This window comes from Podarcis cretensis, assembly GCF_951804945.1.
Source record: "Podarcis cretensis genome assembly, chromosome: Z".
Classification (NCBI taxonomy): domain Eukaryota; kingdom Metazoa; phylum Chordata; class Lepidosauria; order Squamata; family Lacertidae; genus Podarcis; species Podarcis cretensis.
This window is the reverse complement of record NC_137184.1, coordinates 22357032-22378990: the sequence shown is the minus strand read 5'-3', so window position 1 is coordinate 22378990 and position 21959 is coordinate 22357032. Positions and strand designations below refer to the sequence as shown.

The 21959-nt window shown below is 43.2% G+C and overlaps 1 protein-coding gene across 1 annotated transcript; it reads right to left on the bottom strand.

The window, feature by feature from the left end:
- Positions 1-305: 305 nt before the first annotated feature.
- RLIM (ring finger protein, LIM domain interacting) lies at positions 306-20217 on the bottom strand. Its single transcript, XM_079961329.1, has 4 exons — positions 19925-20217; positions 7886-8077; positions 4674-4757; positions 306-2563 (listed from the first exon to the last, which is right to left on the bottom strand). Exons 2-4 carry the CDS (start codon positions 8052-8054, stop codon positions 1014-1016), a joined length of 1803 nt encoding a protein of 600 aa, XP_079817455.1. The 5' UTR covers positions 8055-8077; positions 19925-20217; the 3' UTR covers positions 306-1013.
- Between the last annotated feature and the right edge of the window lie 1742 nt (positions 20218-21959).

Here is a 21959-nt window from a genome sequence, read left to right as displayed (position 1 = left end):
AGCCACCCTGATGTACTCAATTACTGTTTTGCAGGGTTGGGGCATCAAAGAGATCTGTATTTTAGGAAGAGGTCCCTGTAGCACCAAGTTTTTCAATTTGTGTCTTTTCAGTGGTACCCCTACACCCAAGCAGTGAACTATGAACACCCCATTTCTATCTGTTGGGCTGTTTTGGGTGTCATGCTGTGACTTTAATACTGACGGGGACAGCTCTTTGCTATCTTGCTCACTCTGCAGGGGAGAGTCACACCAATGCATTATTTCTAACCATAATGGTTTTCATTCCAAAGGCATTAGTACAGCAGTGCAATTAAAACTTTATTGATCTATACAAAAAGCTTTACATTTTTAAAAACAAAAGTGTGTTCATTTATAACAGGCATAAGCAATTAACATATTTCCACAGCAAGATAAATATCCCCATTAAAACTACCAGCTCATTCTATGGCATACCATAGTGTTGGGCTAAAAACAGCTGTACAGTGGGAGAGGGCTAATATTAGTGTTATTTACATTGCCATGTTCAATACCCTATACAAGGAGGGAACTAAATCATATTCAGGGGTGCAATTTTATTGTTCAGTTTTTGTTTTAATCCACAGTGAAACATGAGCTGTATATGTAGCTGAATGATTCCAGTCATATTCTTCACAGGGAAGAGCAGAATGTTGGGATCTTCAGCATTCACCACTCACTGGGATGGGAGAGGAAAGATGTGAACCTTGTTTGTGCTGGAATAAACTGAGAACACAGCAGGCAAGTGTCTTTGGGCAAATGTAGTGGTGTTTGGTTTTTTTTGCTCACTTGTTTTAACTGATGACACAAACCCAGTATCATTTTCAGGACCTTAATCAAGAAGGTTCCCACTAGTGAGGGTTGTTTAAAAAAAATAAATCATTTCGGGAGGATTGTTTTACATTTATACCTACCACACAAAAAGTGGCCACAGAAAGGTGGCTTCTTTGCCCACTGCTAGTTCATCTTGTGCACTCAGCTCAAAGTTCACACCTTGCTTAGACAACACTCTCTCGGTTAGCAGAAGCCAAGACTGCTCGGCGGCAAATTGGGCAGGTAGAGTTTTCCGACAGCCAGCGATCTATGCAGTGCACATGGTACTCATGAGAGCATGGCAGCTTCCTCAGTTTGTTCCCCTCTGTGTATTCTGTAATACAGACACTACAGGTTTTCAGAGCATCACTTTCACCAAAATTTCTCATGGCTAGGTTGTCAATTTGCTCCTTGGTGAGGCCTCTGGGTTGGTCATCGTCTTCTTCATTAAGCAGAAAAAACTGAGCCAGGCTCAGGAATGGGAGTGAGCCACTTTCTTCAAAAGTAACAGAACCCCTGGCATTCCGTCCTTCTCGCCTAGCACTAGCTGTGGATGCCCCTTCATTACTGCCTTCATATGCCTCTCCTGGTGCAGAAGGATCAGGACCTTCATGACTTGAACCACTACTATTTCCACTGACACCTCCACCCTGCGGTTCTGCCATTTCTACATTTGGGGTTGGTGCTGGGCCACCAGGCTCTGCATCGCTATCACTGTACATGAAGTAACTGAGCTCACCAAAGCCAGTCATTATCTGCCTTAACATGGTTTGAATGGCAACAGACGTCGTCTCGCTCAGGCCTGTATTCAAAATTCTCCGGATAGGAATCCTAATGGTACTGACGTAAGTTCTCACTCCTGCCCTTTCTGAGCGTGAAAATGTGCGTCTAAAACCTCCACGCTCACTTTCATATGTCACAGTATTGTTTGGGGTCTGGGATCTTGATCGGGTTCGGTTGGCTATACTGTCTCTCTGCCTGTATTCTCCTGGACGGACTCGTCTCACTTGTAAGTCAAGGACAATAGTTGGAGGCCTCTGTCCAGGGGCTGCAGACTCTGCACTGCCATTTGTTTCTGGAGGAGCTGTTGCTTGAGGAGAGGGTCTTGGTTCAGGAGTTGAAAATAGCACTGTATTTTCACTGGGCATCTCAGATGTAGTTGTATGCTGCCTTATTACCATATGCTGTCTTGTTCTAGAGCTCCCTTCAGCTTCACTTACTGGGGGAAGGTCAGGTGTCTGAGAAGATATATTATGATGCACCCGACGTGCAGATTCATTCATTGGATTAAGGGGTGACCTACTTCTATCAGTCCTAGCTCGTGTCCTCCGCTGTTCTGGACTTCGGCTTCTTGATCTCCTCAGGCCTCTGTGAGGAGCAACTGCTTCATTTATCACTTCAGGGGGACTAATTTCTGGTCCAGGCTGCCCTACAACAGGAGGAGTCTCAAATCTTGGAGTCTCAGCATCACTTTGGTTATTTTCCACTTCTTCTCTGCTGGGCGGTTCCACAGATGGCTCACCCTCAGTTTCAGGATTTGGGTTACCATTATTACGATTGACGTTTATTTCTAAACTGAATCTGAAATCCCCACTGTTTGGGTTAGTCCGGCTCACTGCCCTCCAAGACTGGTTTCCTCTTTGCCCACTTCGTGTTGTATTCCCAGTCTGTCGAACTGAGTTAAGCCAATCTATTATGGAATCGCCATTAGATACATCTTCTGCGGACTCTGCACCTGCAAGACAAGAGCAACTGCCAGAGTTAGGAAACTGGAAAAACTCTGGGCTAAACACTTTCCCAACATTGCTATGAGTTAGGGTTTTGAAAACAAGTCTGAGCCACAATACATTCACATGCATGCATTTACTGTAGGAACCATAATGGTAATTATAAATGCACTCTAAGAGACCCTGTAAGCTCATTGTGTCTCACTAAGTTGATAAGAAAAGCAAAGCTGCAGTAAAAATCATTAAGACAGGTTAACTCAATCCAGGGTGCATGCGATTCAAATGTCTATTCAGCAACAGAAACCTTGTCAGGCAGTAGTTAAGGTATCAGTTTTGTAAGGGCTAAGCAATATGAAAAGGTATTGTGGTACTTGAAAGCAGTTGTGGTTAATTTCTTTTGGGCTGAGGGCCACACTGGCCCATTAGTCAACTCTCAGGAGCAGCATGCCAAAATGGACATGGAGAAAGTGTAAGCATTAACAAAATAATAATAATGACACCATTTTGGAGTCTTATGGACGTCACAAGACATTTAGCGCGCAGACTCATAGGAGGGAACATGCAGGAGTGGTTGGATTTTTTAAAAAAGACAATTAGTTCCCCACCCTCACTCTGCCTCATTCTGGGTCCAAAAGGACCTGGGCACTGGCAATCACTCATCAATTGGATGCACCTAAAATGGTCACCACGTGTACTTTTAACTATGGCAGAGGCAGCAGATCCAATCTGTGCACCACCTCTTAAGAAGAAACACCTGCAGCAGGGTCCTATGCACACTTACTTAAAAGCTTTCCCACTAAGGCCTGGTTTCAGTGCAATACCAGGTAGGTTATCATCCATGCATAAGCTAAGAATCTTATTTAAACCAGGCCTGCAGCCACTGTATGTCCAATGTTAAGAATGCCAGTGCAGAAGCTAGCTCAGAAAATATATCAGACATGTTCGTTGCCTGGAAAAATCATGTTTGAATCATTACTTCTTTCAACAAGACTTAGCTCCTAGTCAGCATGCTTTGTTCTTTCATTCCATTTATGATTAATTGCTTCTTATAAAACATCTCAGGGATTTAATAATAATGTCATCAACAATAAAATGTTGAGGCTTACAGGCTACTTCCCAGGTATGAAGTCGCATGAGAGGAGAAAGAACAAGTAGCCTCAGTCTGACAGAAGGTAAAGGTCAATAAAATGCTGTTTACAGGGATGTGAACAAACAAACAGATCTATTTTTTAAAAAAACATGCCACAATACAGTAGCCAATGGTGGGACTAAGTGCAATCCCAGGAGTACAATGACAGAATTTTTTATTTGACATGTTGCACATCCCTGGCTTCAGAATTTCTATTCCTCCAATTTCTGACACAATTTCTAATGTAAGATGTTTTACCTCAGCTGATGCTGTCAGGTGGCTTGTTTCCTTGAAATCAATCATGCACAGTGCTTTGCAAGTGCAAATGATCACTGCACCACTTGCAAACTGCAGGGTTTGGATGACCAGCTGATTGGTGATTTTTGCAAAACCCAAATTCAGTGTCAGGTGGGCGTGGCCTGGCCAGAACTGTCTTATTGGCCAAATGAGAAAGCGGTCTGATGGGCCCACAGGCTAGAGCAGAGGTTTTCAACCTTTTTGGGTCCATGGCTCCCTTGACCAACTACATTATTTCTGCGGAACCCCTGTGGGGCTCAGGAGTTCAGTTATGTCACCCCTTGCCTGCAGAGCCAGCAGCCCCTCACCCCTCCCTTGCGGAGTGTTCCCTCATCCTCCTCTCCTTGGGAGTCCTTTGGGCAGCTGCAGCTGCAGCCACAGCCGCAGCTGCTGCCCCGACCTCTGAGCTGCCTCATTTGCCCCAAAGAGAAGTGCCTCCTCACACTGCTCCACAGGGGCCTGGGAAGCACCCCCTGGCCAGCACCAGAGGCACCATTCACCTGGGCAGCTTGAAGCTGCTGCAACAAGCATTTGTGCAAGCCTTTGGGAGGCAGAGATGTGATAGGGCATCACAGGAGGGAGGGAAGAAAAGAGGGACAGAGGCCAGCGTTGCTTGCAGCACCCCTGACCATCATTCAAGGCAACCCAGGGCTAGAGGTTTCTTTTTGCTGCTCTCAATGAATATTACATACCTCTATTGTCTTCCATGTTCTGCTGGGGTGGGCCTTCCTTAATTTGCTGCAGCCTTCTCAGCAACTCTTCTTCAGTAATTTCACCTGCGGAAATAGTTTTCAAAAGGTGTTTTATTTAAAATTCTGATGAATCTGATAAGCACAGGTAACAACTTTCCAAATTATCATTATCCTGGCAGGCTCCCAAGCAAAAGATTAGAGAAAAGAAAAGTGGGGGTGGTGGAGCGGGGGAATGGCACAGACCAAGAAACAGTAAGCTATCAGAGATGCCACTTGTTTAAAGAGGTATAAGAAGTCAGGTCACATGGAGGCAGTTCTCCAAGATAGGCCTTCTGTTGAAAGAGTGTATTTTCTTTGGCACAAAGGTCAGGTATATTTAAAGAGAGACCTGTGACTTCCAGGGCTGTGCATCTCACTGGATCCAGATTATTTAGGATCTGGGAAGTGCCCACTAGGCAGGTATGTAGCCTGTATGGTATTTGCTTGACAGTTCAATTCCTAAACTACTGCTAAACAGTTTGTGTGAGGATTGTGCAAGGATTGAAAGATGAGAGGTAGCACATACCACTACAGATCAATTTTCACATCCAAGGATTCCTTATTTGAAAGCACTCTTTGCTCACATGAGTTAATAGTATAGGAATCAGGTATGCCTGCAAAGCCATGAGGAAAGACTTGCTGAGACTGTGGCTTTAAGGACATGGCTGTGCTCAACTAAGAACATGATGAAAATGCTTGTTCCATCACTCCCTCTTAGGAAAGCAAGCACCCCATGTGTAGACAGGCTGGATGCTAAGGGAGAGAGATGTCTGCAAAACTGACCCTCACCCACCCTTGCCAGGTAGCTCAGCTGGTTCTGATATATTTCAGCACCAGGTGAAGACCATCATTTACAACTGATGGGTTTTATCTGGCTTTTAAAATGCTCTTCTTAACTTTGCCTTTTGTTGTATGTATCTCAATTCTGTTGTATTATTTTAACTACAGTATATCAAAATTTTGTACAACTACTTTGTGAGGTTGTATACCTGAAGAACAGTAAATAAAACATGAATAGAGATGTCTGTTTTGTCTCAGAAAAAAAGCAGTGCACCCATAAGCAAATGAGAAGTGAAAAGAGAAATAACCAACTCAATAAAAGTCAGGCATAGTAGTAAGAACAAAAGCAAGCATTCTATTCTACACTGAATAGCTACCTTCAGATGTAACATTAAACTATGGTTTGGTGCTACGTCAAAGAGCTACAGGAAGGCTGAACAAAGCAAGAGATTTGTGGGCGCCCATTCCCACACCACCTGAAGGAGGGCTTCTGCAGAGACTAGTTTCACTTTGCAAAGAATTTTGGCTTGTTGGATCATACAAAGGAATTCCAGCTTACAACAAATTCTAGTAAGTTTTGAAACATGACAGCTTCAAAACAAGAGTTATGAAGGTGGCTTGTTACACTGGATTGGTTCTTTACAGGACATATGGCAATATTCTTATAAAGTGAAAAAAATCTCCACAGAAGTTCTACTCCCATCAAAACAGGAGGAGGGAAGGCAGCTCACCTGTGCAGTGCTAACCACACTTTAGAATTATAAGCCAATGTGGATGGTATGTAGTAAGATGGCAAGGAGGAAAAGAAAACTACTGGCTCAGATACTGCTAGGTCTGACATAATATAAATCTTAGCATGCCAGAGATTGTTGAAGTGAGACACCACAGCTAAATATATATTTTTTTTAAAAAAAGAGACAACAGTAGAAGAAGCATTACAGACTGAAGCCAAAATGAAGTTCCAAGACTGAGAAGGAAGCATGATGAATCAAAGACAGGCAATAGTCCATAACAAATAACAGAAAGAGAAAAGGGAAAGAAAAAATTAGAACTTGACAGCAGGGTCTACACTAAGGGAAAGCAAGAACCAGCAACATAAACTGGATTTTTTTTGGGGGGGGGGGACTGAAAAAAAAGAGAACGAAGGAGTTTACAAAACACCTCCAAAGGGAACAACATAACAAGAAAAGGGAAATGATATTCAATTTAAGTTCAGCCACCAATCACAATTAGTCCAAGACTCACAAAGGTGTACAAAAAGAAGTAGTGAGGAGTGACCTGCAATGCTCTGAAATACCTGTTTGAAAGTATATTGTCTGAACAGACAATTAAATAAATGGAAGCAGGAGGGAGTGTTGTATAATACAGGCCATAATAGGGGCGATAGGAATCAGCAAAGTTGTTTTTATAACCAAGTGGTGAGAACAGGCAATCATAAGAGGGGGGAGACATTTATTCTAATGAATATACCACAAGTAAAACAATAGAAAGGGTGACAAAGTTCAAAAAATACAAATGCTGAGGGCAAAAAATGTTTCTAAGACAGGACTGGGGGGCGGGGGGACACTAGAACTGTTTTTGCCAAATGCTAAATAGCCACAACAAACCTGAGTGGTGACTTGGATTTGTAAGAAATATAAACAGCTGGAAAAATGTCAATAGTGAAAGAATGGACATGCGTTGCACTTGTGTACACAAGCTAACAGTCCAAATCAGCACTGATTTTTAAAAGGTCAGCTTATGGAAAAGAAAAAAGCTAAACAATGCATGCTCATCAAGAGAAAAGAAAAGAAAAGAAAAGTAGAAGGTAGCTGGTAAGGGTCAGGAATTGATGGATCAAAACATTTTTGGTTGACCATCAGTCTGTCAAAAAAAATTGAAGCACCCCAAGCCCACACAAGGATGGGAGACATGGGCAGTTGAAGGCAGTGATTTTTGCCATAGAAAACTGTCTGGAGAGGACTGCAGTTGTAACAGGTGGTCAGAAGTAGCATCTCTGCTCTGCCACTAACTAGGTTTGCTTCTCATCTGCAGCAGGGCTGGGGGAGTGGGGAGAGGAGCTGCCTTCAATCATTTAGTAAAGTGAAGTTGATACCTGCACAGTAGTGCTTTTTCGCTTCATTGTGCATTGCTTCTTTGAATGATATCATGGTCAAATGCCACCAAGACAGCTGACCAGCAGGGCCAGCACTAGTTCCTGGAGAACACAATATGCCTTACATGTTGAAAGCAAGAGCCCTTCAGAATACCATGTGTAATCAATTTTGACATAAGCAATTATTTTCAACCCTTGTTTCTGAGTTAAGAGCTAGTAAATTTTGATCACATCTCAGTGGCAGAATTTCCACACCTGAAAAGGATTTTAATTGCATCCAGCACATGAAGTAACATACCAGGGGTGCCTAGCAAATTGTTATCCCTCATTAGCCTGTAGTCTTCTTCACTCAGATTATTCACGAAGTGATAGAAAGCTTCTTCCCGATCCAGGCGGTCCAGCTGACTCCGACGCTGTGCTTCAGACTGAGCGACACTTCCTTTATTATTAGAATCTGAGCTTTCCATGTTGATCAAAGTAGGGAAAATGTCTACAAAAAAGGAAACAGTCAATTTGTTTGGAGAACCATATAATCCTGCCCCTATATACCAGAAGAGTTAAGTTTTAATCTGTGGGTGCAACATATTTTTACAGAAACATTAAAAAATAACAGACTAAAATAATGGACTGGGTGTCCATCAATATGCAGATGATACCCAGCTCTACCTCTCTTTCAAATCAGAACCAGTGAAGGCGGTGAAGGTCCTGTGTGAGTGCCTGGAGGCGGTTGGAGGATGGATGGCGGCTAATGGATTGAGGTTGAATCCTGACAAGACAGAAGTACTGTTTTTGGGGGACAGGGGGCGGGCTGGTGTGGAGGACTCCCTGGTCCTGAATAGGGTAACTGTGCCCCTGAAGGACCAGGTACGCAGCCTGGGAGTCATTTTGGACTCACAGCTGTCCATGGAGGCGCAGGTCAATTCTGTATCCAGGGCAGCTGTCTACCAACTCCACCTGGTACGCGGGCTGAGACCCTACCTGCCCGCGGACTGTCTCGCCAGAGTGGTGCATGCTCTAGTTATCTCCAGCTTGGACTACTGCAATGCGCTCTACGTGGGGCTACCTTTGAAGGTGACTTGGAAACTACAACTAATCCAGAATGCGGCAGCTAGACTGGTGACTGGGGGCGGCCGCCGAGACCACATAACACCGGTCTTGAAAGACCTACATTGGCTCCCAGTATGTTTCCGAGCACAATTCAAAGTGCTGGTGTTGACCTTTAAAGCCCTAAACGGCCTCGGCCCAGTATACCTGAAGGAGCGTCTCCACCCCCATCGTTCTGCCCGGACGCTGAGGTCCAGCGCCGAGGGCCTTCTGGCAGTTCCCTCATTGCGAGAAGCAAAGCTACAGGGAACCAGGCAGAGGGCCTTCTCGGTAGTGGCGCCTGCCGTGGAATGCCCTCCCATCAGATGTCAAAGCGATAAATAACTACCTGACATTCAGAAGACATCTTAAGGCAGCCCTGTTCAGGGAAGTTTTTAATCTGTGATATTTTAGTGTATTTTTGGTTTTTATGGAAGCCGCCCAGAGTGGCTGGGGAAACCCAGCCAGATGGGCGGGGTACAAATAATAAATTATTATTTATTATTATAATGGTTAAATAATGGTTCTGTTTCTTAAGTATTTCAGGCTCTTTTAAAAAACCCAATCCTAAGTATCTAGCCCAGGTCTAGATACCAAATGGGCTCATACCAAGTGGGCTGTAAGCACACTTCGTGACACAGAAACCTGCAGGCCACACACTGTCTTGCTGTGGGGGGAAGCCAAAATTTGACACCCCCCCCAATCTCCGCTAGTGAGGGTTTGGGAAAGAGGCAGGAGGACTCTAAGCCCTCAGGCCTCCTTTCCAAAGCCCAGCACTTCACTTACCAGCTTTGGGAAGGCAGTATAAAAGGGGGGGGGGGGTCAAATGTTGCTGAAGGCTGCCAAAAAAGATCCCAAGGGAAACATTCAGACCATTTTATTCTCCAAGAATTTTAACATGTGGCTACCAATTTTATTGCTCTTTTCTCTTCCTATTTATACAATTTTAGCCTACATTTTGCTGCTGGCTACAATAAATTTTAATTATTTTTTTTTAAAAAAATGGTGTACATTCTTACTTTTTGTTACCTGCTTTGGCATCATAAATAAAAGAGAATACCATGCAGAACAGTGAAAAAATATGCAAAGGAAGATCTGCATGGTTTGTAAATATACAAACATATTTAGTTTTTAGTTTTAACTGCAGTAATCTATTCCATTAGTCAGGGGCCATAAGCAGAGGGCTTTCCATTGTCTACTATGACCAGAGGGCCATGCTGCCAACCAGAAATCACTTGATATGCCACACAGCATTGTCATCCAAGCCTAAGTGAATAACTTTTGAGAGAAGTACCAGAAAACCATCACAATTCTCCACCAGCTAGGTCACTTAGCTCCCATCAATTTATATATTCAAAAACACCCACAACCACAAAATTAGCACCTCATAACTGAAAAGATGTTTGAGGGCTTATATGTGGTTTCTGCAAGCAGACTGCTTAGTGGAAAGAGTGTTTTAATATATCCTGCAACCAAATATCCAATCACTTCTTCAAACTACAGCTGCTAGCAGTCTGCTAAATGTGAAACATGCACACACTGGGGAAAAAAATCAGGTTCAAAATAAAGGACACAGAATAATACAAAATAAAATAAGGGCCAAAGTAGACAATTGTTAGCTCCAAATCTGTGCAGGATGTACGTTTGTTTTTTTCTCCATAAATTGGAGCAGGGGTCTAAAGGGGATCATGAGCATAACATGGGGGCTGGGGCTTTAATCCTTTGCCCCCTGCTATTGTCCCCACCACCAGAAATTTGATGCAAATGGGAAGTCGTCCTGACCGACCCCCCCCCCCCCGGCTAATGCAAAATGCTCCAGCATGGCCCACCAATCCAAATTGGAGACATAGTTGGGGCAAAGGATTAAAAGCACCCCTAACTGCCCAAAACAAAACAAAAACAAAACCCCAAACTTGAGGGCATTGCCATCACTACTAGATCAGGTGACCATAAATAAAAGTTCTTTGAAACATGCCATGTAATTTTTCATATGAGATATTTACAACAAAATTATTGCCTCAGCTATGGCCCATCCACCACCTATGACCCTTTCAGGAAAGGAATAACATGGCCACTGTAATCCAGACTGGATTACTGCAATGCTCTGCTGCAGGGGTTGCCCTTGAAGGCAGCTTGGAAACTTCCATTGGTCCAAACAAACTGCAGAAGCTAGATTACTGGCTGGGGTTTCATTTAGATCTCAACACAGCCTCAACAGCCGTATTGGTTGCCAGATCATTTTTTGGACCCAATTCAAGGTGTTCATGTTAGTGTTTAAAGCCCCAAACAACTCTAGCCCCAAACAGCCCTACACACTTTTTCATGTGTTAAGATTGGTAAGATCTTGGTAGTTCTGCCCTCAGAAGCTTGTATGTCTGTCGCCCAGGAGAGGTCATCATTCTCTGTGTCAAGCCCTTGTTTGTGAAACTCCCCCTATACAGGCTGGAAATCTGGGTCCTGCGAGGCCTACATATGCATCACATCCAGCAGTTATGGTATGTTTTATGCACACTGTAGAGCACTCATGATGGATCAGAATGGATGGCACTATGTCACAGCTGAAGAAACTGCTCGAGTTGACTTTTGTGTATATATTTGTTGCTTTCAATAAGGGTCATGAAGACCTTAGCATCGGTTGGAGTGGCTGTAAAAGGAGCCATGGTGCCAACAAAAAAGTTAAGGTATAACATGTTTCGGCAAACCAGCACTAGATATGTGTCAAAGTTCCCTGAATGAGGAATAGCTGATACAGCAGCGGCCCTAGCTGCCCATTTTTCTGCCTCCCGGATAGAGGGTGGTAATTCATTGTCTACATCTTATGTGGGTCTGCCCACAGGAACAATAAAATTAATGGAAAAACTCAATGGAAAGGTCCAGCCCCCTGGTTCCATTGCTAATTGATATAAAAGGATATAAAATCACTTTGACTGATAGCTTTGTCAATTATACTTAATTCATATGCAAAACATATCCAATTGCCTTATGCTTTAAATATAATATTTTATCTAATTTTATCCAATTCTATTTTCTAAGTAACATGTGTTTTGTTTCATTTAATTTTTTTAAGCTTTGTATATCAATAAATGGATTAATTTAAAGTTACTCTCCGTAGTCTGTGAGGTTTTTTTTAATTACTTTGTATGCATTCCTTTCTGTTCTACTTTATAATGTATTTTAGATTGTTGTAACCTGCCCTTACACCTTAGGGTGAAGGGTGAGAATAGAATAGAATAAAATAGAATAGAATAAAATAGAATAGAATAGAATAGAATAGAATAGAATAGAATAGAATAGAATAGAATAAAATAAAATAGAATAGAATAGAATAAAATAAAATAAAATAAAATAAAATAAAATAAAATAATAAAATAAAATAAAATAAAATAAAAAATAACAGCAGCAGCAGCAACAACAATATATTCTCCCCCTAAAGAGTTCATAGTAATGTACATAGTTCCCTCACAACAACCCTGTGAGGTTGATCAGAGGGAGTGTATTTGACTGGCTAAGTGGCTCCTAAAGAGAATAATGGTTGAGTAAAGATTTGAATCTAATCTTCCCTGGTTTTAGTCCAGATGTGAGAAGTCTCTATCTGAAACATCGTATCAGTTGTAAAAATCAGTAAGGTATGGGTCTTCTATTTCAGGCAATCAGAAGTGCCACCAAACTCCTTAAGTAAAACCGAAGTGCAATATGTGTGCAGTATCTATTTTTCAACATTGTGCTATATCATCAGCTAAACATCGTGATATACAGATATATCATAATGTCTGAAATAAGGATGGAGTTATGTAGAGGCATTGGCTGGCTTCATAGCTTTTCCCACATTGTGATTTTTGTATAGCGCGCACACACACACAAAACAGGGGCTGCATGGCCTGTTACCTGCAGATCCTGGATTTCTGTACCAAGCCAGAAGTAAATAGAAAAATGACAAGAAAACAAATGCCTATGAAAGTCATTGGTGGCATAGCAGTGACTGAAAACCATTTTCCTGTTTGTCACCTGGACAACATTCTTATCCCACATAATGAGGGAAGTTGCTCTTTCCAAGCCTGTGGTTTAGAATGAGTAAGTAAGAGATTAAAGGTATCTGACGAGTGAACTTCTTCATAGAGCCCAAATCTCCTTTCCTACACATACTCACATGGAAGAGTGAGGCACAACTGCCCTACAAACTAATTTATTACAGAATATCTAACATGCAATACTGAGAAGCAGTAAGAGTGCAGTACATATTTTTCCCTTGGAAGGTGGTGGACTCTCTTTATTGGAGGTTTATAGGCAGAGGCTGGATGGCCATCTTCCATGGATGCTGTAGTTGAGATTCCTGCATTGCAGGGGGTGGGACTAGATGACCCTTGGAGTCCCTTCCAACGTTACAGTTCTATGATTCTATTATCATGGTCACAAGAGCTTGAGCCAAAGCTCAAAGTCCACTTGCTTCCAGGGATGCAGTGAAAATCTGAATCATGACACTATAGCTACCAGTCAATACACCTATCAACTTGCTTTTCACCCCAAGGCTCTTCTGGAAGCACACAGAAGCCTAGAAGAACTCTTGCCTACAACAGTGATGAGCAAAGAGCTGTGGATTGTAGCCAACTATGCCCATCTGTGAGAGCAATCAGGCTGGGGTGTGTGTGTACAAGGGAAAGAGCTTTTTCAACAATGGCTCCACATTTGTGGATCCTGATCCAGGTACAAGACAAGCTCTTCATTATCAAGCCTATATGTGGGTCTATGGCTTTTTCTTGATTTTATTTAGGCAGCTGAAATATATGGTGCTACTTTACTGACACTGTATTTAATTTTAAGGTTTGACAGGGCAAGGTTTCTGTTTTAATGTATTCACAGGCTATTCACTATATTCATATTTATTTTACTGTTACAGTGGTACCTCGGGTTACATACGCTTCAGGTTACATACGTTTCAGGTTTCAGACTTGCTAACCCAGATATATTACCTCGGGTTAAGAACTTTGCTTCAGGATGAGAACAGAAATTGTGCAGTGGCGGCACAGCGGCCCCATTAGCTAAAGTGGTGATTCAGGTTAAGAATGGACCTCCGGAATGAATTAAGTACTTAACCCGAGGTACCACTGTACTCATTTTTACACTTATGTGTTTTAATTACCATTTTTATATACATGTGTGGCCCATGCAACCTGTGTCTGATGCATCTTGTTGGGAAGTTTTTGTTTTTTTAAGTTGGGTTATAAACCTATGGAAATGAAGAGTCCACCAAAGCTTGGGCTATAATAAGCGTCCTAGTTTTTAAGGTGCCACAGGCTTTTATTTTACCTACCAATGGAACCAACACTAATGGAACAGCATTGCTGGCCAGCAAGAACTTTGGAAGTGTTCCCAGAGGAGCAGGGAACACTTCCACTTAATTGGATTCTTGACACTATCCAAGTTCCTGTCACTATCCTCCCTATCTCCCACAATTTATTATCAAATGGTGGAGCTCAGAAGAAAAAAATATATCAAAGCTGTTTACAACACATTAAAACATCAAATAAAACAATCCAGAATAAAACAAATTCAAGCTTCAATGAAAATATTTCAGATCCTTCTCTAGGTGACATTTTGCTTTCCCTGTATTGATTTACCTACTTAATTTATATCACTGCCCCATAGCAGAAGTGCTCTGGGAAGCCAGTGTGGTGTAGTGTTAGAATGCTGGACTAGGACCTGGGAGACCAGGGTTCAAATGTCCACTCAGTCATGAAGCTCACTGGGTGACCTTAGGCCAGGCACAGCCTTTTAACCTGCCTCACAGGGTGATTGCAGAGATTAACTGAGGAGGGGGTGAACCATGTATTCCACCTTGGAAATAAAGGTGGGATATAAATGCAATAAGTAAGTTCTTCTGCTTACCTGCTTAAGAAAGCTAGAGAGGCTATCCAGATGGAGATGCCAGTTGCCATCCTGGCATCCAGAGATCTCCACATGGGTCACAATTGGGCCCACACCAGTAGCAAAATGCACCTAGTACCTGGCTAATTTCTAACACTGTCTCGGGGTCATGGGTTCGAGCCCCACATTGGGTTAAAGATTCCTGCACTGCAGGGGGTTAGCCTAAATGATCCTCATGGTCCCTTCCAATGCTACAATTCTCTGATATTACCATATTTATAAAGCATTTTATACTATTCAATACGTTGACCATCATGAATTCTAAAAATTATCTGATATCATAGACCTAATTATGTCTACATAAATTGTTAAATTCAACTTCTTTGAATTTGAGAAGCAATTTAAAATGCAATACTTTTTTTCAGCAAGAAGGGAGTCAAGTGACACTTGACACACGATTCCTGGAAATACAGGTTGCAGTGTCCAGAACAAGCAGTACCAACTTCCACTTTATAATACCTAACTGCAAGGTCAAAACAGGATCTTTAAGCACAATATTTAAGTCTCTACAAATCACAAGGCCTTCTCTCCAACATAATTATTTAAAAATTCATTTCCTACTTTTCACCATGGTGGACTCAAAATGTCTTAGAACAATTAAAAATACAAAATTTTAAACAAATTAAACTTCCAAAATTTTAAACCTCAAGAATTTAAAATGTCAAAACAATGCATTATGTAAAACAAACAGCAATAGTGTGATAACACGAAGTGCAGAAATAGTTTTGCCATCTATTCTGCTTATATTAAACCAATCAGAGTACAGGATTCTATTAAAGACAGCATTCTCAAAGACTGGCTGAAAAATTCCACCACCATAAATGTTTCAGGAAAGCAGAGGTCTTACAATTCTCACTAGTCCCAAAGGTCTCTGAAGACTAGGTTCAAGTGACAGTGACACTGACCTGTTGTTTCCCCCTTACCACCCATTTTACTCCCACAATGCTCAAGTACCCTCTGGAAAGGAACAGTGGCAACCATGCCCATCCTAAATGTGTCACCCCCACATGAATGCCAATGAATACTCAGACACTATATCAGAATCAATGCCCAAAGAGCAACATTCCATAAGTAAGATCATGCTAGACTATATGTAGTATCAGACCCTCTTAATACAACCTTGTCAACAACTGAATACAGTGGTACCTCAGGTTACATACACTTCAGGTTACATATGCTTCAGGTTACAGACTCTGCTAACCCAGAAATATTATCTCGGGTTAAGAACTTTACTTCAGGATGAGAACAGAAATCATGCAGCAGCGGCGCGGCAGCAGCAGGAGGTCCCCATTAGCTAAAGTGGTGCTTCAGGCTAAGAACAGTTTCAGGTTAAGAACGGACCTCCAGAACGAATTAAGTGCGTAACCAGAGGTACGACTGTACACACATTACATTAATCAATGTCTACTGTTATGTTTGTACCTTTGCTAAACATCATTAATGCTAACCAGGGTTTGAAACTGGATTGCAGAAGCCAATTAATGCTACACTGTGGTTAAGAAAAATTGGGGCGGCGGGGAGAGAGATGGCCTGCTTATCTCTTAAGCACAGAGCTACAAGTGATGCAACCCCTCACCCCAGAATTTACAGGAACCACTCAAAGCCTGGAGGAACAACAAAAAGTGTATATAAAACACTAGAACTACACTGCATTTTTAGTAGAAACCATAGGAGCAGAAACAAGCTGGACAGGGAAAAGACAGCAAGTAGTAACTGCGAGAAGAACTGACAGTTGTACACTTCACTTGCCTAAAGCAGTTTTAACTCACTCCAGAGCCTCCTTCAGGCACCTCCTCACTTGTACATGTAGGGCCACTTCAAGAGGATCAAGCCATTGTGCTTTTAGGCAACATAATTAGTATTACAATCTCACTGCCTCACTATAACAAATCTACCATTTAGGATTGTTTTTGATCCACTCAGTCTAGTAAAGGTATCCTGATAAACACAAAATTTGCAAGGCCATGTGTAGTTCACTTAAAAAATAATAATACATAAATTGTGAATGCAGAGGCATCAATTTCAGTTAAGTATTCCAATATGGGTTCCTAGAAAGGAACAACCCACTTCTGTCAGCCTCCTCCTTTATATAAGCATACTAGTAAAATTTGCCACCAAGGTTAAGTTTTTGAGACTTGCAGTTTTTAGATTAAATATTAAGCAGGAAACATTTTAGAAAGACCCTAGCAGCAAAAAAAAAACCCATGCATGTCATTTTCTGACCACACAATACACAAAATAAGAGGACAATTCTTCTCTAACCTGGACAGTCAAATCACACAAATATATCCCAGATTTTTTATAACTGCTCCAAATTAAACACTGGCATTCTTGTCAATTTTTTTCTGAGCTTGGCAGGAAGTGAGACACAGCACAGTGGTACCTCTGGATACGAACGCTTCTGGTTGCACATGCGTCGGGTTACAAGCTGTGCTAACCCAGAAGTAGTTGCTTCCGGATGTGAACTTTGCTCCGAGATGCGAGCGGAAATCGCGCTTCGGAGGCGCGTGTGCAGCAGGAGATACGCTTCCGCTAATGGCTCCTCATGTTAAGAACAGTTTCAGGATAAGAACAGACCTCCGGAATGAATTAAGTTTGTAACCAGAGGTACAATGACACCTCTAGAGAGAAATAAAGCTTAACAGTTATTAGTCAGTAAACAACTGGTTACTCCCCTATCATGACAAACAAATATGCATAGACACCTTTACAGTATTCTCTTTCATTCCCATTTGTTTTTACCCATACTTGAAAACCTGGACAGCTTCTGCCAGTCAGGGTAGATAATACTGAACTAGATGTACCAATGGTCTGATTCAGTATGAGGCAGTTTCCTATGTCCCTGACTTTTAAGATACTGGAAAGTCTCCTCCCCTCCAACAATTTTACCCACTGTCTGCCTGCCCCTTGTCCTTGAAGGTTCCTCCCACAACAGCTACCTGCAATGTCAATTCTCTCCCTCTTTAAATCCCACCATTCCTGTTTAGGCTTTTAGCTCAAGCCTTTATTCCACATCCCCAAATGGAATAAATGTTATGTTAAGGAGCAAATGTGTGCAAATACAGGTGTTATTCTTGCCTTCCCTGGTTGTCTGTTCCCCCAGTTTAGATTGCAGGATGTTTTGGGCAGGGTCTAAGATCCAACTTTTTTGCCTTCATTTCCTTGTCTAAGGTATAATGCACAATGATGCCATCATATAACAGCTTTCTAAAAACTTGGATTGGACTTTAATATTGACTATTAAAGACTGAAGTATTTTACTTTAAAGATAAAAAAAAAGGTAAAGGACCCCTGGATGCTTAAGTCCAGTCAAAGGCAACTATGGGGTTGTGGCGCTCATCTCACTTTCAGGCCAAGGGAGCCAAGTGTTTGTCCACAGACAGCTTTCTGGGTTATGTGGCCAGCGTGACTAAACCACTTCTGGGACAACAGAACACTGTGACGGAAACCATAGCGCATGGAAACGCTGTTCACCTGCCCGCCACAGCGGTACCTATTTATCTACTCGCACTGGCGTGCTTTCGAATTGCTAGGTTGGCAGGAGCTGGGACAGAGCAACGGGAGCTCACTCCGTCACAGAGTTTCGAACCACCAACCTTCTGGTCGGCAAGCCCAAGACGCTAAGTGGTTTAGACCACAGCGCCACCCATATCCCTTGTTTACTTTAATATTGCTCTGATCATCAGTTGGAGCCAGTTGCACTTTCTTCTCCATGCCAACATTTGGAGAAGAACAGCTTCTTTACATTACCTGTACCATGCACATAACTAGCACAGTAGATAAGGCAAATAAAGAAGGCACCTCAGGCTAACAATATAACTCTCATGGACCCACTCTGCACATCATCAAGTAATCTAACCCCTAGTTTTAACTCAGTTCCAGTTAGTATCAGGTAAAGATTGTCCGAAGTTCATCCATATAATTATAAGTGAAAATCCAAATATTCTGATACAATGACTTGAATTTTATGATAAACAAAGCTCAAATTAAAAGTCAAAGGAATTTGTTTTAATTGTTCCTATTTTAAAAGCTGCATGGTTTCTGTTGATCCACCCCAGGCCCCCCACAATATCACCTGCCAAAGGCAGTAAAAGGTATTCCATAATTTAGGTTATAGTATAAAACCTCAGAAAGTGAAAACAAATGTAGTGTTTTGCCCTTCCTGACAGAATCACACAATAAGCATGTTGAGATTTACCCCCGAGAGAGATTATTGAGAAATTAGGACATCTCTAGCACAGAAAAAGGAGGACCAGATTTCTGGGAGTAAGAACATCAATGAAGCACTAATTCTGGGTGGGATTTCCCCATCAGGACTATGAGGTTCAGTGAACAGCAATGACAAGAGGAAGTATAATGATATAGTAACTAACCTCAGTGATACCCTACTTGAAACTGTCTAAATATTTAGGTTGGGCTACCAGCCTAAGAACTCACTTTCTTTCCCAGCAGCAAAAAAAATCAACGGGTCTTTCACTGTATTCCCCCTTCCCTAAAAAGGAAGATCAGGCGACTGATTATGCCTTTTGTACATTTGGGAGTGTAGCATGTCTAGGTAGGGCTGACAAGGGACTCCTGCCTGGCTGAGACCCCTAGGAGCTGCTGCCAGTCAGCGCAGACAATACAGTTCAGTAAACAACTAGTTACTCCCCCATCAAGGCAAGCACATTATGAAATATATCTTCCTCATTTCTAACCAAGGCACCTTCATAGCCATGCTTCTGTCATTCACATTTATTTTTACCCATACCTAAAATCCCGAAGAGCTGCTGCCAGCCAGTGCTGCCAGCAATGCGCTACATGGACCGAAGACCGGATCACTAGCTCAAGTCAGTACAGCATGAGACTCTTAATCCGGAGGTCGTGGGTTTGAGCCCCACGTTGGCTGAAAGATTCCTGCATTGCAGGGGACTGGGCTAGATGGCCCTCATGGCCCACTTCGAACTCTAAAATTCTAGGAGTGGGTATACGACAACGTTCCTATGTTCCTAAAGGAAAACCTCCACCCTGGGCGAGCCAGCAAGGCCCACCGGTGACAGCGGACCTCAGCCAGGGCGATATATTGGGCAGGCCCCTGAAAGAAATCGAGCAGCTCACGCGGGTGGGTGAATAGGCGGCGGCTGAAAGGGCCAGTAGGGGCCCCTGCCCCCCTCTTCACAGCCTACCCGCGACCCAGCCCCAACGAGACGGCTCCGGCTGCCGTGTTCCCCGCCCGCTCCGGCGAGAAGCGGTGCGGCCGTGGAAAGACCACCGCCGTCGAGTCAGGCTTGGCCGGCTCTCCGCGGCCAGACCGGTGAGCCCGCCCGGGCGCCCGCTCGGCTCGGTCACTCACCGCCTCCCTCCTCTTCCAGCTCGTCCGCCGCCCTTCCGGGGTCTCCGTCCGGCGATCAGCCCCGCAGCGGCCTGAAGCTCAGGTCCGTCACGTCCCGCTCCCCTTCTTCTTCTTTCTCCTCCTCCTCGTCGTCGCTAAAGCCCCGGCAGCGTCTGGCGCCCGACCCCCGACCCCTCCTCCTTCTTCTTCTCCCTTCCCTCTCCCGTCGCTCACTCAAGCGGCCATCTTACTCTCCATTGTTACTAAGGAACTTGGGGGCCGGAAACGGTGCGCTTCGGCGGGGGAGGGAGGGGGGAGGAGTAGACTCCGTTGGCTTTCGACGGCGCGCGCAACAGAGGAAGTGACGCACTTCCCCCGCCCTTCACCTCAGCACACCTCAGATCCTCTCCAGCGAGCGCATGCGCCTCTTCAGCGTGATGTGTAAAAGGCCGAAGGGACGGAGCATAGAGTCGGGAAAACTGGAAGGGAGGGAGCGGACTTCTACTCGCTGGTCTTTGGGGCGTCCATTTTTAATAGGAGCCAAACCAATTAAAGAGGAATGGGGGGAGAGAGATTCCGTAATTATAATCTTCTTCTTCATTTTTAAGGAATTGAGAGAGTTGGGGAATTTTTGAGAGAGGGAGTAAACAAATCAGGTCATAGCATACTTTTGAGAATGGCTGTGTTTCTGTATAGAGTGGCTCCAGAATGTAGCCCGCGGCAGTGTCAGGTTAAATTCCCTTCCCGAAGGAGATAATCAACCAGTGCTTGGGCTGTACCATGTCAGAGTATAGGTGGCCCCTCACATGTTGGAATGCTCCTCCAGTTAAAAGAATAATAACCCTAGTATTCTCCCCCCCCCCTCCACGTAGAAAAGTAGTATGGCGGGCGGGAAAGGTTGCCTGCCATGCTGATGTCTCAATATACAGTACAGGGCTTTGGGTTGCTTTAAAAAGGGAAATATGCAGAATTCTTCCAAGCTCGCTGTGCGGCTTCCTAATCAATGCACGTGGGTCTCGCTATACAAATGCTTGTTATACAAAAATCCATTTATCCAAACACTATGAATTAGTACCCAAACCCATGCTACACACACTGCAGATTCAGATATCCCAACAACCAGATCTGTGTGTAGTACTGTGGATAAGCAGCTTTCAATAAGCCTGCCTTTTTGTGTTTTGCTGGTCCACGGCAGCCGTTTTTCCAGAGGGGGAGGCAAGGGAAGATACAAGACAAATAAGGAGCTTTTTTTTCCCTTTCTTGTTTGCTTTTTGCAGGGTATTAGAGCAATTTCCAGTGTTTTCTCAGGGCTGGTCCCCCGACTTCATTTTGGAGTAAAGATTCTGTGGTCAGGAACGCGTTAGAAATTTCCCCAAAGGAGTCAATGGAAATTTTGTTAGGCGAACGCTCGCCTAACAAAATGATTTCTTGAGAACGCACTGTGTCTGAACACAGTACCTGTAATGTACAAGTAGCACACAGGGTACATCTGTGTTGTGAGGGTATAATACCACAATGCACAATGCCATGAGGGTAGAAATCCTCTGTACTAAATCTCTATAGTTCTGGGTGCTACATTTTAAGTCGAAACAATAAAATATTGAAAGAGCTGGATACGTTTAACCTGCAGAAGAGAAAATCAGTGGGAGGCATATTTATTTCTCTGTCTCAAGCATAGCAAGTGTGATGTGTTGTGACCCATGTGTTGTGACCCAAATCTCATCAGCCCCAGCTAGACATGGCCAATGGTCAGGTATAATGGGAGATTGCAGAGCTGGAAAGGGTCCAGAAAAGGACAGCCAAAATGATCAAGGGGTTGGAGCGACTCTCTTGTGAGGAAAGGTTGCACTTCTTAGGGCATTTAAGTTTAGGAAAAAGGTGAGTAAGAGGCACTGCTGTGAGTTTATAGAATTATTCCTGGCATAGAGAAAATGGATAGAGAAAAGTTTTCCCGTCTCTCATAACGTAAGAACTTGTGGATATCCAATGAAGCTGAACGTTAGAAGATTCAGGAAAAATAGAGTACTTCTTTATGCAGCACACAGGTAAAGGGCTC